At 35.1% G+C, this 17,104-nt stretch overlaps 1 protein-coding gene across 1 annotated transcript; it reads left to right on the plus strand.

Moving 5' to 3' along the window:
- Positions 1 to 234: 234 nt before the first annotated feature.
- On the plus strand, positions 235 to 5,528 carry myl13 (myosin, light chain 13). Its single transcript, XM_051095362.1, has 7 exons — positions 235 to 415; positions 2,403 to 2,430; positions 3,341 to 3,490; positions 3,639 to 3,812; positions 4,592 to 4,669; positions 5,072 to 5,104; positions 5,282 to 5,528. The coding sequence occupies exons 1-6, from the start codon at positions 314 to 316 to the stop codon at positions 5,098 to 5,100; spliced, it is 561 nt and encodes a 186-aa protein (XP_050951319.1). The 5' UTR covers positions 235 to 313; the 3' UTR covers positions 5,101 to 5,104; positions 5,282 to 5,528.
- The last annotated feature ends 11,576 nt before the right edge of the window (positions 5,529 to 17,104 follow it).

Here is a 17,104-nt window from a genome sequence, read left to right on the forward strand (position 1 = left end):
TGGCGGTAAAAATGACCAGAATCCACAATCCCAAGTTTCTAGCTAAATTAACAAACTCTTTAGCCCCTACGGCCCAGTACAGATGGACGAGAGCGTCTGTTGTGAGGGGACAATGTGTCTCAAATAGAAGCCATTGGCCCTGTCCTTTTACGGCGTTCCTCTTTGTATTTGACACCTTTCTTGGACAAAAGGGGGCAGGGCATACCTGTCAGACTGAGGATAAAGGGGCCTCCAGCAGCATGGAGTCCTGTACCCAGAGTGTGTCTGACCCTGTGCTGTCTCCATCCCTCTGTGTTGCATCGTAACCATCAACATGGCCCCCAAGAAGAAGGAAGAGCCCAAACCAGCAGCTGCACCCAAGCCCCCAGAGCCTGAGCCCCCCAAGGAGCCAGAGTTTAACCCAGCTGAAGTCAAGGTACTAACATCTAAGTTGTTGAGATCTACAGCAAGAGATGGACTTGAAATACGTTTACATAGATCTTGGTCAGGGGAGACTGCAAACCATCAGTGGCTTGCAGTGTCACATACGTAGATGTGGAGCGTTTGGATGACAAAAACTAGAAATAGAGCTTCCAGTTGAAATGTTGTGAACATTTGAGACTTAAAACTTAAATTTCAGTTCTATCAAATTGAATATGGTGTCTAGTCTGAGTAAGATCTATGTAACCACTGGTCCATTTGGTTTACGCTGAACAACAAATCTTACTAGCCTTCAGTTTTCCTATTATTGGTAAATATGTTTCTGACCAAAGACTTTAAGACACTTTCTCTTGATAGATTCTTTACTGGCATATATGGTTATTTAGAACCTTTAACATCCATAGAATCTTTCCATTGCACAATATTGTAGAATTTAGAATACTTTAGAATATCAGCTGTTCTTCACACTAAGAAAAATGGTTCTTTTTAGAACTACTCACTAAAAGGTTCTCTGAGGAAGCCAAAATGGTTCTTCTATGGCATCACTGCGAAAACCCTGTTTTAGAACTTCTGTTTTTAAGAATGTAGAGTATCTTGGTATCAGTTCCTCAATTGAATGTCCTGATGACATACGTTACCTTCTCACAGGCAACTGCTATGCTCTTACTGCTTTCATTGATGTTCATGAGCTATTTTGAGCAACATCAGAGGCACCATTTGATGTCGAGGGTGTAGTGCGTCCAAAAGGACAACCTGCAGATTTATTGGCTGAGCATCTACAAAATTCTGTCTTCCACAGTCACTGCTTGGCATACATATTTGTTTAATACGCAGAACCCAGAACTGATTTGAAAAGCCATTTCCTTGAACTAAACAATTGTAAGTGTTTGTTTTGTTATTGTCTGAGAATCCGGCATTCTGTCTTTCCCACATCCAAATGTTTTAGGCACTCGCAGAAGTTCTGCATATTTAAACACGAAACATATAAATACAACATATCATCAGTAATACCCGGTGGCATATCACTTTTCGAGCCTTCCGTTTTTTGCAGGTCAAGAAATATTTGGATTTCCTAGTGTAATGGTGGAAAATTGACGTTTGTTTTGAGTCGTTTCAGTGGTCAGCATTGCCACTCTACACCCCGTTTCCATAGTCTGAAATTTTGGGGTTGGGAGAAGCCATAATATATGTTCCAAACCATTGAGGTTTAGGCCACACACAATGTGATTCTGATTGCGCTGCTCTAAAATGGACCACCCAAACTGTACGGTATAGTTAATTCTGAAGCAGTCACAGATTCACAATTTCTAAAGACATAAAGCAAGCACATAGAACATAGAACAGATACAGTATTTCTAATGAACTCTGAGTACTTTGAATGATAATTTACAGTAACTATAATTTCCTGCATCCAGTGGCATTGTGATGTTTCAGTGGGCATTATGCATTAACAAATCAGTATCTTGTCAATTATATGGACAAAATACAAAGTTATGCCTGCGAAAATGCAGTTGCATGGTTAGGTTGTAATATCTTTTTAAGTAGGCCTAACTGTTCCGTTTTTTGGCATTTCCCCATTTCCTAAGACCATAAAAAGCATCTTGTCAGTGTTGTGCATTTGCAGCCTTCAATCACTGTCCAAGCCTGCTGGTAATAGTTTGTGCTATAATGACAAAAGGGGTATCGGGTGTGCACCCACAGGGCCACACACACCCTCTGGCTCAAGGTTGCTCATAAATTTTTTTGGACAATGAGTCACAGGACAAACAGGATTGAGTTTGAGTAACCAGAGCCTGGTGAGTGGCCAGACATTTGACAGCCGCGTGTGTCCGGAGCACGGGTCACGCCCTGGAGGACAAATAAGACCTGAGCATTCATAGTCATGTAATCCCATTATAGTTTTGTTGGTAATTTATTGTTGGTAACTTCAGATTTTTGCATGATTATTTATTAACTGATTTTGTTTTTTGTTTTCTTGGCAGATTGAATTCACTGCTGAGCAGATTGAGGGTAAGTCAGATTTTTATGTGCATTTCAATATTATTTTAACATAATACAAGTACATGTAAAGCAAAGTCCTGTGTTAATTAAACTGTTATTGCTAATACTCCAATAAATAAATAAATAAATATAATATAATTCAGCATTTTGTTGTTATTATGTTATTTACAGTTAAAAAAAAAAAACTAAACAAAAGGTAAAAAGATACATTTTATACATTTAACAATTTTACATTTAAGCTTGATTTAAAAAAAAATCAGGAATTTTTTAGAAGTTTTATTTATTTTTTTGAAAAACTGTTCCTAATGTCTTATGCAAAATTAGCTTTTAAATATTATTTTATGGATACCTTTAAATTCCGTAGCCAAGAAAATAGTGCAATTTATTATTACAGCATATATCAAAAATCATTGTCTAACAATGATTTTGCACCCTCTCTTTCAATTTAATTTACATTTATTTGTATAGCACTTTTCATGATAAATATCATATCAAAGCAGCTTATGCAGAAATTAATGTTTTTACATTACAGTTAAGAGTGGTCTGTTATCAGATCCAAATGTACAGTTCTAAGATTATACAAATGCTGTTAGTTTTGAACAACGTTAGTAACCAAGTATTTTTTTCCACATTATGGAAGTCCGTGGCTACCGTCAACTTTTTGGTTCTTCAAAATATCTTCTGTGTTCAGCAGAAGAAGCTAACTTAACGGGGGGGTCACCACAGCAGATCATTCGCATAGTTTTGAGTTTGGCAAAAAGTGAAGGAATGAAATAGAAAAAAAACTCAACACCATATTTCCAGGACAGAGATCTAACAGAGACTTCAAACCACCAGTGATCTAAAGCACAGGCAGCGTAGAGGGTTTATGTCTGTTGGAAGGTGAGAAACTCAAGTCCGACTGTCTTTTTCTTTGCAGATTTCAAGGATGCGTTCCAACTGTTTGACAGGACGCCAACCAACGAGATGAAAATCACCTACGCTCAGTGTGGAGATCTGATCAGGGCATTGGGTCAGAACCCCACCAACGCTGAAGTTATGCACGTCTTAGGCAAACCCAAAGCTGAAGGTGAGACCCTGAACCTGACACAATCAGACTTCCACGGTCTATAAATCTGAAAGGAACATATGTCTGACTGCCCACTTTAAAATGCCAAGAGCCAGGCTGTTCAGCCTGATCATGCCACAGAGATTCATCTTGGGTCTTTTTTTGGCAGAAATGAATGTGAAGATGCTGGATTTTGATCAGTTCCTGCCCATGCATCAACACATCTGCAAGGCCAAAGACCGCGGCACCTTTGAAGACTTTGTTGAGGGCCTGAGAGTGTTCGACAAAGAGGGCAATGGAACAGTGATGGGTGCTGAACTCAGACACGTCCTCGCTACCCTGGGTAAGCTTTATCATCTTAAAATAATAAGTATAAACTAATTTAATATTCTGTCACATACACAAATTCCTGTAGTAAATTTTTGGAAGTACCTTTTTAGCCTTAACACTGGGTTCTCTTACTGTATCACTGAGATACCATTATAGTTTTGAATCAGTTTTTTTTTTTTTTTACATTTTTTACATTTTATTTTAGTTTTAGTCATTAAAACACTAAATTAAAAAGAGAAATGTTACCTTGGAACCTAGCTGAAATAAATATATTTCAGTTTATATTTTACTTTATTTGAGTTAATATTTTTATTTACATTTTTTATGTTTACAGCTTACAGTTTACAGTTTTAGTTCTAGTACAGATTTAGTTAACTATAATATCCCTTGGCTATAGCAATTTTTTCCCCCTTAAAACAAGATAATTCCAATATTTTTATTGAATCAAATAATAATTATTAAACATTTTTAATTCCTCAAAATCATGGTTTTGGCCGGAGGTCTTCTACATATGATATATTAAGCATAATATAATATAATAAACAATTCTTAGTGTAAACAACAGATAGCACTACTGTTTTAATATAAATTAGTATAAAGCAAACAGCCCATAATTACAAATGTGGATATTTCTCAACTCAAGGAATACATTGGCATCAGACCAGCAACTCCAAAGACAAGATGACAAAATGACACTTTATAATTACACAATGGTCATGAGAAGCCTGTCCTGCTTTCATGTATAGCGCTGTGAAACCCTATTGAGAATATGTGCTCATGTCTTCTCCGTAGGTGAGAAGATGAAGGAAGATGAGGTTGAGCAGCTGATGGCTGGGCAGGAGGATGCAAACGGCTGTATAAACTACGAAGGTGAGTTTGTACACGCTTTTACACCTCCATCACCTGCTGTTCAGCTGTTTCATTCAGTGTCAGCATGTCCACTATTATGTGCTACCTTATAAATGAACATCTGTCAACACTAGACTGATAACATCACAGTTCGTGTCTATGGAGTGTAAGTGATAATGAGAACAGAATACTGGATCTCTAATCAGAATGCGATTGTGCTGTTTACCTCTAGATGGCAATGTTGTCTCATCTACTATTACATATGACTTTGGATGTGTCTAAGTTCTTTCACCTTACAAAACTAAAACAACTATGCATAAATGACTTTGTTCAAATCAGAAAATTGGGCTCAGAATAGTATAAACTAAAAATGCATTAGAACAAAATACTGATTTTGATTTTTTTTTTCTGTTTTCCCAACAGCTTTTGTAAAGCACATCATGGCTGGCTGAACAGGTATGACAAACCACCCTTTTTCCACTTTTTCTTGAATGCTTTATTTATTGAGTTGTGCATTCAGCATTAAATGTTTAATTCAAACTCTGTAAAGTTCTGAGTCTCATCTTGATGCATGTGCACTTATTATTATTAGTGTCAATTGTTGATTTTTTTTTTCTTCTTCCTTTTCTTCAGATGATCAGAACACTTCAAATGAGGATACAACATAATGCCAATTTTATTTCAACGTCGTTCTTTTTTAAATTAAAACCCACGCAGGTGTTTCCTGCCATTGGTCCACTGTCCTCACTGTCTCCAACTATCTCTCAAACGTTCCTTTTTGTGTGGCTCTTCAGTCTGTTATGCCTAAATGATTCCAACATCATACCTGTTTGTCAATACAAAAAAAAGTTTAATAAATGTCACGCTTGGTTTAAACAGCCTCCTTTCTCTGAATCCTTTTCATTTTAATGTTCTTGGAAAACATTACAGCTTGTACGGGAACGTCTGCATTTAGAGGTGTGTTGTGGAGGAGCTAATCAAATGGGTGGCATATGTTTTCACTAAAAAAAACTATGGCAGCATGTGTTTTGATAAGATGTTGATGATGCCCTCGGGTGAGTAACGTGGTTACTGACACAACTAGTACACTAAATAGGGTAACAAATTGGACTTGCTTTAAATAGCTTGTGAACATCCACTGAGTCACTAAGGGAGGCACTTCTGGTTTGGGCAAGCGCCACTCAGAATGACTTAAAACACATCATTTTAAATCATAAAGTTGAGCTACAAATAATCCTTATCTGTCAGTTTGACTGAATGAGCTGTAAATGTTCTATGTTCTAATTTTAGACGTCAGGACAGTAACGTAACGCTTGGTATTTTAGCCTAACGTGTCATGACGTGAAAAGAAATATCCCATTAATAATTCACTGGAATGCACTACTCATGTTTTATCTCCAAATCATTTCTCTTCCAGTTTTGTTCTCACTTAAATGCTTTAAAATGTAGACAAAATTGTTTACTCCTATCCCTATTCCCTTATGAAAAATAAGTTTATTCAAGTGTGCTATTAGAATACTTCTTTTAAACTAAAAATAGGTAAGCATACTTTCAGTCTACTTTTTAAGTACTTCTCAGAAATATACCTAAAAATATACTTAGAACTTAGAAACTTGAAGTTGAAATATATTTGAGCTCAGAGAATCCATGTTTTTATTGTTATACGGTAGGGGGCGCTAGTACACATCTTCTGTACAGAATTTCCAAAACAACAAGCGAAAAAGAAACTGAAACAACAGATGGTTTCACATGTAATCTAACATGATCATCAGACATAAAAAAGCATTAAAACTAGCCTTATGGAATAAAATGTGACCCATGAAGAGGTGAATGAATGATTGTCAAGCTTTGGGCTGTTGATGGACTTCATCTACGTTTTGATTATCATTCTGAATCAAACAAAGTCTTTTTTCAGCATTGTGTTCAAAATGTTGTTTGTTTTTTGTTTTTTTCCTTATTTATGAAACATTCAAGTGTTTATGACAAAGAATGCATGAAGCTAGAATAACATGATTTTGTTTACAAGTAGATGTTCTTTCTTTTGATGTTTTGTATGTTCAGATATTCATATTACAAAATATACAAATTAATACCTAAATAGGGACATAGTAGTATGCTTACAGCATAATGTAAAATTCACTTAAAGAAAACTTACAAGTATACTTGCAGCGTTTAGTATAGTTGCAGTACAAACTAAAAGCATAGATGTAAACTAGTTGTGTACTCAAAGTTTACTAGTGTTATACTTAAAGTATACTTAAAAGTATACTTTTATATACTAGAAAATGGGCCTAGTCCCAAGGTGTACTGAAATAGTACACTTACAAGTATATTACTAGTACACTGATATTTGTATACTTGCTACGTAAAGTATACTTAAAAATATGCTTGAACTTTACTTAAGTACACTTAATAAAATAAACTTGAAGTATACTTCTTTTTGGTAAGGGTTAGCAGTGTTTTCTGGAATGTTTTTCAAGCAAGTAAATACAATATAACGGTGGTAACACTTTAGAAAAGGGAACACATAATCACTATTAATTAAGAGTTTACCCTCAGTAAACGCCTAATTTGATGTTTATTAATAGTTAGCATGGTAGTTGTTAAGTTTAGGTATGGTATAGGGTTAAGGGATCTAAACTATGGCCGTGCAGAATAAGGCATTAATAAATGCTCAATAAGTACTAATAAACAGCCAATAGTAATATGCATGCTAACAAGCAGCTAGTTAATAGTTGATTTAAGCTACTCACCCATCAAACCATCCAAGATAGGTGACTTTTTTTTTCTTCTTCAGTGGAACAATAAAGCTAAAAAAATTTAGCTGAAGAAAAAAAAAAATAGATACCATCCCGGAAATTCAAATGGTTTCCACTACAAATACCATTAAAACATTACAAACCATACACTTTTAACCACTAAAACCATTAAAAATGGCTTTCCTGTAGTGTGTTTTAGGACACATTCTATTAGGATTTAGTTGTTTTAACAAGCCACCAATAGAAGGCAACCAATTACTAGTAGAGACCAATAGGCACCATTACAGCTTCCATTAAAGGGGTCGTCGGATGCCCATTTCCACAAGTTGATATGATTCTTTAGGGTCTTAATGAAAAGTCTATAATATACTTTGGTTAAAAATTCTCAATGGTTGTGTAAAACAACACCCTTTTTACCTTGCCAAAATCAGCTCTGCAAAAATCATCTCATTCTGGTCGAGGCTGCTTTAAATGTAAATGAGCTCTGCTCGCCCCGCCCCTCTCTTCTCTCTGTGGAGTGACGAGCCTGTTTACTTTAGCCGTGTTTAGCCACGTTTAGCCAGTAAACTTGCTAACTAGCACATTATTAGGAAAGGCGATCACAAAGATTCATAAAAAAAAACCTTATACTCACTTCTGCTGTAAATGAAGCTGGATCATGAATGATTTGCGCGAACATAGACAGATATATGTAGATCGGGAGGCTCATTCCCTTCACAAACAAACGTAATCTACTGCATCTTCAGCGGCTCAGATGTTGGGAGTAAATGAACAGTACATCCACCTCAATCGCTCAATCAGAGATATTCTTGTCTAACTCACATCCCTGCTCCGGCATTGAAACAAGAGGACGGACTCTGAGCAGCTGATCTGAGGTAAGACGCTCATGTCAATCAACTATCGTGGGAGCGGCCTCTGTCGGTGTGACGCCACAACGACAGGCATCTGAGGATTTTTTTTTCATCAGGCGGTCCTTGGTGATTCATAAAATGCAAATCAGTACCGTAAATTTGAGGGTCAAAATAGCATATCATAAAACATCAGTGTTTATGTACGTGACATAATTACACGATTATGGAAAAAAAAAAGAAAAAAAAAATAGTTCATGGAAAAGAATCAGATTTCCCAGTTTCACTGAGGCTCTGGATTACAGGTAGCCAAGTTGTAAATAATATTCAGTTTCTTGCACAGACTGGTTGTGTCTCATAAAACCTTAAATGTATAAATGTAAAAATATATCATCAGGAGTCACAGATATTAATTTTGTGCTGCCTGATATGCTTTTTTGACTCTCAAAGTGACGGTAGCAGCTGACTTACATGACCAAAGACCAATTGTTTCAGCCAAATATCAGCCAAAAATAAATTTTTACACTTTTAAATTTCCTTTTAATGTTCAATGGTTGAAAAATGGGTAGAATAATGTCACTTCATTATACCCAGTTTAAAAAAAAATGTTTATTATTAAGTTCATAGAGAGAACCATAATTCACAAAGTGTCCAAATAAAATAAATAAATAAACAGATAGATAGATCGATAGACAGATAGATGATAGATGATAGATGATAGATGGATTGATGGATGGATGATTCTTGAATAGAAGTGAAAACAGACAGGCGGTGGAGGTGTTATACTGTCTGACAGGAGGCTAAAAAAAATCTTTTCAGTAACAGCACAAGGCAAAATCACATTCCAGCATCTGATTTTTTTTTTTTCTTCTCACTCCTCAGTCTATGCACTGTTTTCAATCAAGGTCATCCCATGCGCTGGGCCCAGTGGTAATATTCTCATTTCCTGCAGCAGAGGAGTTCACATCAACCCTTGATTTAGCACCCTTGTATTAACTTGCATTAACAGGACAGACCCACAGTCTCCCACAGTCCAGAAAGTTGTGAAGTAATGGGGGTGTTCCATTATCCTGCCCCTGCTGTCTCCTACACTTTAAATTGATGTCATAAAAAAAGAAGAAGAAAAAGGATATACTGGAATTTTTTTGACATATACTAGACAGAGAGAGACTTTTGGCTTTTAAATTTTAACATTTAAAACATGTTTATTTTACCATCCCGTCATAAGGAAGGTTTTTTAATTGATAATAAATAAATACAATACAATTTAATACAATATAGCTGTTGACTCCAAAATTAAGCTATTAATTTTGTAAAAAAAATGTCTTTAATACAAACAAAACTCTAATTTATCATCATCACTCGAAGAAATAAAATTTGTGTTTATGAAGCACTTTGTTCTAACTCCAGACTTCACAAAAGCTTTAAACAGTTCAACCATAATGATCTCGATGTTTATATACTTTCCAAATAGTCAGCTTTACCCGACCAATTAAAAAATTGTGTTCAATACTGTTGTTTTTATACAATACTTTACAAAAATTGTGTACTGTTGTGTAGAATACAGTCAAAGCCCTCAAAAATATTCTATAAAAGTCTATGTTGATCACAAAACTTGTGTCTGATACATTACATCAAAATGTACAAATGGAAAAAGAATTTAGATTAAATATGGTCAAACTATTTCTAAGTTTATTGTCTGACATTCTGTTTCTTACAATGCATTTTTTTTTCATAGAACAAAGATGTACAAAGTTGAATGCATAAACGAATGAACACATTAATCTCCTATTTCCATTTGTCATAACTGTACATGTTACCTCTTTTCAAAGCCATCTCACTGAGATCAATGTTGCTATAGTGAACAGTGCAGCAATGCATTGTATTTCTTCTGATTGCTTTTATAAAACAGTCGGCATGAAGGTAACTGTGCAGCAGGTGCATAAATAACATTTTGTATCTATCCTTCTTTTGAAAATCTTTGACTTACTTTCAAATTTATATGTTAAATGAATCAATTTACAAAAACTCAGGAAGTAATGTTCTTGGATATAGGCTATTGTGAAATGAAAGTTTGGTCATTTAATCATGTGCTACTGTTGTTTTGTCTGTGTTTGATGAGGTTTTGATGAGGTTTGATGAGAGTTTTCCAAATGGACACATTTTGCCAGGTGAAGTGAGTGAGCGGTGAACACTGCATAGGGACCATTCCAATCAAAATGCAGCTCTCCTAACAAGCTGATGATCTGAATGAGGTGTGTTAGATAAGACAGACATAAAACATGTGCACAGAGAGAGAGCTCTTACATACAGAGAAAAACACCCAGAGAGTTTAAGACATCAACTCAACAATTCAGACATTCAAAAGAATGCATCCATGATTGGCAGAACAATTAAAGAAATTGGCACTTCAAAGAATAAAGTCTGATTATAAATTGGCACCATTACCTGAACAGTTTTAAAGAGAGTCTGTGTGTAGAGACGGGCCGACAGCAGCAGAACTGGAGATCCCGAGAGCTCAGACTGTCTTCACGCTGCACTGATAGAGTCGTATAGGACGAGCTGTGCCTCCTCACAGAGAGCACCAAATAAAAGAACATCAGGGATGCTTATTTCACTCAGCTCAAATTTGACCTGAATTCCAGCAAGTGAGCCACATAGACAAACTACTGTATGGGAGAGAAGGAAACGTGTATCTGAAACCTTTTTGCCATTTAACACTGTTCTCTATTCATTTACTTAAAGGAACCGTTCACCCAAAAATGAAAATTATCCCATGATTTACTCACCCTCAAGCCATCATAGGTGTATATGAGTTTCTTCTTTCAGACAAATACAACTGGACTAAAAAATGTGACATACCGTAATTTTCATTTTTGGGTAAGCTATCCCTTTAATTGTGATAACAAATACACTTTTTATCAATTTAACACATTCTTGCTGAATAAAAGTATTAATTTCTTTCAAAATAAAAGAAATAAAAAAAGAAAGAAGGAAGGAAGGAAAGAAATGTGAACAGTAGTGTACATATAAAGAGTTCAGATGCAAAAGCCTCTAAATCCATCTGACGTATTTCTTTAAAATGAGCATTTCTTTCTGGCTACTTTGTATCGGTTTCTATGTAAGTACTGGTACTTCTAATTGGTCTGAGGCTGGAATTTAGCGAGTTTGAAGTAAAAGTATTTGATGGACGTATAATATGTGTCAGGTTCACTCAGTATCATTATCTCATTTTTGACCGAGATGGCTTTTAGCTGGTTTTGCATCTGAACTCTTCATATATTGTTACAAAAGATTTCTATTTTGAATAAACACTGTTCTTTTTAACATTTTATTTGTAAATAAGTATAAATAGATACTAAAAGTATAAATAAATAAATAAATAAAAATTAAGGAGAAAAAGCTGTTTCCACCTTTGACAATAAATCAGCATATGTGACCCTGGACCACAAAACCAGCCATAAGAGTCAATTTTTGGAAATTGACATTTATACATCATCTAAAAGCTGAATACATAAGCTTTCCATTGATGTATGGTTTGTTAGGATATGATATATATTTGGCTGAGATACAACTATTTGAAAATCTGGAATCTGAGGCTGCAAAAAATCAAAATATTGAGTAAATATTTGAGTAAAGTTAATAATGCATATTACGAATCAAAAATTACATTTTGATATATTTACAGAATTTACAAAATATCTTTAATTTACAACATGATCTTTACCTAATATTCTTGATTTTATAATGATAATATCCAATTCTAATGATAAATTCTAATGATAGTCTAATGATGCTACTGTTTTGGTGGTCCAGGTCCACATATTAGAATGATTCCTAAATCATGGGACACTGAAAATCTGATTTGAAAATTCAGCTTTGCATCACAGGAATAAATTACTTTTATACTGTATTAAAACAGAAAACGGTTATTTAAAATTGAAATAATATTTCACAATATTAATGTTTTTTTTTTATTATTTTTTCTGTATTTATGACCAAAAAAAACACAGCCTCTATGAGCAATAGTGACTTCTTTTTTAAAACTCTTATATAAACTCTTAATAACTCTGATTCCAAACTTTTGAAAGGCAGTGTATGTATTATAAAGCCATTAATATATGTTCATGTAATATGTTTTTTCTTTATTGCTTTGGCAGCATTATGCCGTTCACACAGTCTTGCCATCATACAATCATGACTGTATTCAATAATTTAGCCACTAGATGGCAGACAAGCAGCATACACAAACTGGAGACTCAAGAACCGCTTAACTGGCTCTGTAAAAGCTTATTATAAAATAAAATACAAAAACGCTTAGTTTAACACGTTAGAAGACATCAGTGTAACCAAAATTGTTCTGTAGTATTCAGAATCTCAAATAGGTTTAACATCAATTCAAAATGTATTGTCAAAATATATATTTAAAAAAAAAAAAAAAAAAAAAAAGTAAACTATTCTGCTTGAAACATGATTTCCCCAGCATTAAGTAATAATGTTAGGCAGCCCCTAAATAAAAATTTCCCCATGCTCATGTCTTACAATGCTTTCAAAAATCAATTTAATATAACACAATATCACATTACAAAACAACTATAAAAGGTTGATCACAAATAGATGATTGCTCATGTTACACCCTTTATAGGTCAGAAATGGGTCTGAGCAACGGGTGCCTGATGAGATTTTACAGTTAGAATTCACTGCTAAGATGCTCTGGAAAGGACTAACAATGTGTTTTACAAACTGTGACATACATAAAAATGTAGATGTGTATGCATTCTGTGCATGAAGGCTGTGTTGCATCAAACACACAAAAGTGTGCTGTCGTGCTGGCTCATTCTTGCAATTTCACAGCTTAGTTTCTGTTATGTCAGACCTCAGGCGCATCCTCTGTGATCAAGGGCACTGGCATTTTCACTCAAAGTCAGCACACCAGGTTCAAAGCACATGGAAGTGTCCTTCATGCTTTGGTCTTTAGGAGAATAGCCAGTTTAATAGGGCACATAAACATGCTATTAAATGAACAAAGGCATGGATTTGTAACTTGTCAGTGCAGATATAACAATGTGGTGATGCTTTGTATTTGATTCCTGCAATATGTCTGGCGAGTGAGCATTATTAGCAGCGCAGATTTATGCCACCGTTTTAAAATTTCTGCTTTAGTAGATATAAAAGCATGCTAGAGAAAGTGCAGCCTGGCTTTTAGCCCTTCTCTCCGGAGGTCTCACAGGATTACAGTGAATAAATGCTCTTTTGTGTGCTTGTCAGAGGAAGATGTGCGTCATATGAATGAACAAAAAACAAATAAACAATAGAACTGCAGTGGTGTGGAGAATATCAATTACATTTTGTTTACCAGTGACATTTCATGTTTTGAGATTTCATGTCAGGCCATTCTATAATTTAGGGGTACATTTCACATTAGCAAAAAGGTGTGAAAACAACATTTCAGTTGATACAGTATATTTAATCTGTTAGAAGCACTCAACACCAGCGAAAACATATTTTTCTTTGTAATAAAAAAATATGTTTACCTTAAAGATGATTAACATTAAACATATTTTTTTGTATTGCAAAGAAAAAGAAGTTTTTGCTGGTGTTGAGTAAACTGTATGGGTTTACAAGTAATATGATTAACGATTTTACCATTTTGACTTAGAATTTCAATGGCACGCTTTGTCTGGCAAACTAAATGTTATTTTCTTAAACAGGTTGACCACCAATTGTAATATTTATTTTAATTAAAATCATAAAAACAACGCAAACCATATCAGCACAAGCAATTAATATACTCCTTGACAAGAGGTCACTGGAGATCAAATATAGAAAAAATTAAGAGGACATTTACCATGTTTAAAATGTCTGCTGCAGAAAAAAATAACATTACATGATGCTGGTCACATGGTTATATTATAAACCATTTTTTTGTTTTTGGGAAGTGTTTCATTAGTAACATAGTTGACAGAATTTTTGTGGACATGAATAAAATGAAGGAACGTGTAATTTAACAACTTTATGTTATTAACCACCCAGTCAAATCTGAAAAAAAAAAAAAAAAAAAAAAAAAATAATTAAATAAATAAAAAACGCCACGTAAATAAAATACGAAATCCAAATCGTGAAGAAGAAAAAAAAAAAAAAAAAAAAAAAAAAAAAAAAAAACCTCAAACGCTGAGGGCGTGTCCGCTGTCGGCGTTAAAAACCACGCCCACCAGTTCACAGTCAACAGTAACATGTTTCCAGCTATACATTGACATTAAAGGACATGAAAGCAATTTCAAACTGTTGAGGACCAATTCGTACATATTTTACGAGGCGGCTAAAGAGTGAGGCTGTATGAATTCGTGCGATTTCAGTGACGGGTAGGTATAGTGGCGGGGTTAGGTGTAGGTCATTCGTACAAATTCATACGTAGAGAGGGTATGCACGTGACGTCACCGTCAGCTGGAGTGGCTGCGGCTCCGCCCACTGAGTGGCAAAAAGTGGCAGCGTTGGTTTCAACGCGAATGCTGCAACAGAACACACAAAACACCTCCAAAACCAGAACGATTGACTGTACAAAGAGATTTTACAAGAAATCCGAGGAACATTTTTACAGACTGCTGAAAGAAGAAAATTAATGGCTGCAATTCAAAGAAACTATATGCGTTTTTCAGCTGGACGATATGACGATATATATAACATTGATATAAGTGATCACCGGGGTTTAGACCAACCTATTTTGTATTTACAAAATGAGTTCACAGGCAAATTTGCTTTATTTTCCCCGGCGTCAAAATCAGAAAACACGATTTCTGGCTGCATCAATATGCATTGACCACTGGATATTTGTTTAGTTGTTAGGAACATTATATCAAGTTCAGCAACCGTTAGTTTAAACCGATTATCGTTTGTTTTAGCATCTCCCCTATTAAATCCATTCACGCTGAAGGCTCTTTTGCCACTCAGTCCGGCTGAGGGGGCGTGTCCCGGCGGGAAAGTGACGTCAATGCATACCCTCTATTGTGCAACTCGTAAAATACGTACGTTTTCGCTAAAATCGCATCTTTAAAAAATCGTAATTTGTATGAGTGAGGTCGTACGATTTAGCCACCTCGTGAAATATGTACGAATTGCCCTGAGATCAGGCTAAAACAGATTGTGCCAAATGTGTGATTATATATTCTCTTAATGAATAAAACATATTTCTTAAAAAAAAAAAAGTTAGAAAAAAAGTATAATTTTCACCAATGGTCAATACATATAAAATACACAATAAAATTATTCACAGTTATTATTAATTATGCCAGGTTTGACATCAAAGACACTGAATCTTATAACAAAATGTCCAAATGTGAATACGCTGAAGTGTGAGAGCTGCATTTGATTGGATTAGAAAGATTATCTGTCTGCTTGCTGAGGTATAAAAACAAATCATAAATGAGAAAACAATACCAAATGATGCATTAAGAGCTTATTTGTAATGCATTCTTAATGATATCATGTTCTTAGACTGACATTTGGGATTTGGCCAATATGCACCCAGATGTCATTGAGCTTGTGCTCTTCACTGCAGTCTGGGTCCCGTCTGAACCGTCTCAGTTAATCCACTAGAGGTTTTAATCCACGCCAGTATGTTAGGGTCACTGGGGATGAGTCATTCTCCAGGCAATGCAGCCTACTAAAATAGCTTCAAAGTCCAAGCTTATACTGCTAACACACTGTCAGTAAATGCTGTATATAGCCATGGATGACATGGATGGAACTAATGCTATTGCATTAGATAACAAAATATAAAAACCTAGAGGCTTCTGTGTCTTTTTCTCAGAACTTACATTTTCCCAACAACACCCAACTGGGTGTTTATTTTTTAGTAGCTGTACAGTATGAAGTCAGTTCCCCTCAAGTTCATTTCATTATTTTTTGCCAACCAGAAAGTGTGCAAATACCCAATAAACTTCCTAAGTGTCTTCCCTTTCCAAATACGCCTTAAAGCACTGCCGTAGTGATATGTCTTAAGTGCATTCACACTTATTGTCACAGAACATGCCTGACATTATCATATGCAAACTGTAATAACACCTGTAGTTGTCACAAGCCGGAAAACGTGTCAAATGCCCTGTTAATGGTGGGAAAAAAGGTGAATGAAGGATGAATTTATGCTCCATTTCCTTTCTGGCCAAGAAAAACTCACCCAGAGAAATCAGTGTATGAATTACATAACATTCGTCCTCCCAAGATACATCAGTGCCTTGCACTTGGATGTGATGTTCTTATTATTTTATTCAACATATTTTTACAAACCTGCATTAATATCCATATTGATTCTGATGTTTTTGCTATTATGTCAAGGGTGTGATATGCATTGGTAAACTGTGATAAAAAGTGCAAAAATGTGAGTAAAATGGGATTTGGTGCATATACTGAGATGATTCTCTGTGACGAATCAAGTTTGCAGTATTTGGAAGGAAAGTATGAGTGAGCCTGTGACAGATTTACCCTCATCTTTTTTATGTTTAGGCTCCCGAAGACCACAATTAGTAAAAATAATAATAGTAAGCATAGAAAAAAAGAAAGAAAATAATAATACACAATCCTGTGGCTTAACCAAAACCAAGTAAACAAATCACAATGTAAATACAGACTTCTCAGATGTGACTTACAGAATATAGTTGTTTCTATTCAGGGACAATCTGGCCATTTGAAATTTCAAAGAATTCAAGCATGTGAAAATTATTTGCATTTATAGAATTCTTCATGCAGAATCTCTGAAACCCAACATTGCATTTTTTGAGGAAGACATTTCATCTGAAGCTTATTTCTCAGAAGCGTCTTAACCTGATAGAGTACAGTCAAGTAAAAGGAGTCTC

This window comes from Labeo rohita, chromosome 2, assembly GCF_022985175.1.
Source record: "Labeo rohita strain BAU-BD-2019 chromosome 2, IGBB_LRoh.1.0, whole genome shotgun sequence".
Taxonomy (NCBI): domain Eukaryota; kingdom Metazoa; phylum Chordata; class Actinopteri; order Cypriniformes; family Cyprinidae; genus Labeo; species Labeo rohita.

What these genes read in the sequence shown, in the direction of transcription:
- myl13 (XM_051095362.1), top strand. Translation starts at nt 314, where the DNA reads ATGGCCCCCAAGAAGAAGGAAGAGCCCAAACCAGCAGCTGCACCCAAG. An exon ending in CACTGCTGAGCAGATTGAGG is followed by an intron (nt 2,431 to 3,340) that starts GTAAGTCAGATT and finishes TTTTCTTTGCAG; the next exon opens with ATTTCAAGGATGCGTTCCAA. An exon ending in AGGCAAACCCAAAGCTGAAG is followed by an intron (nt 3,491 to 3,638) that starts GTGAGACCCTGA and finishes TTTTTTTGGCAG; the next exon opens with AAATGAATGTGAAGATGCTG.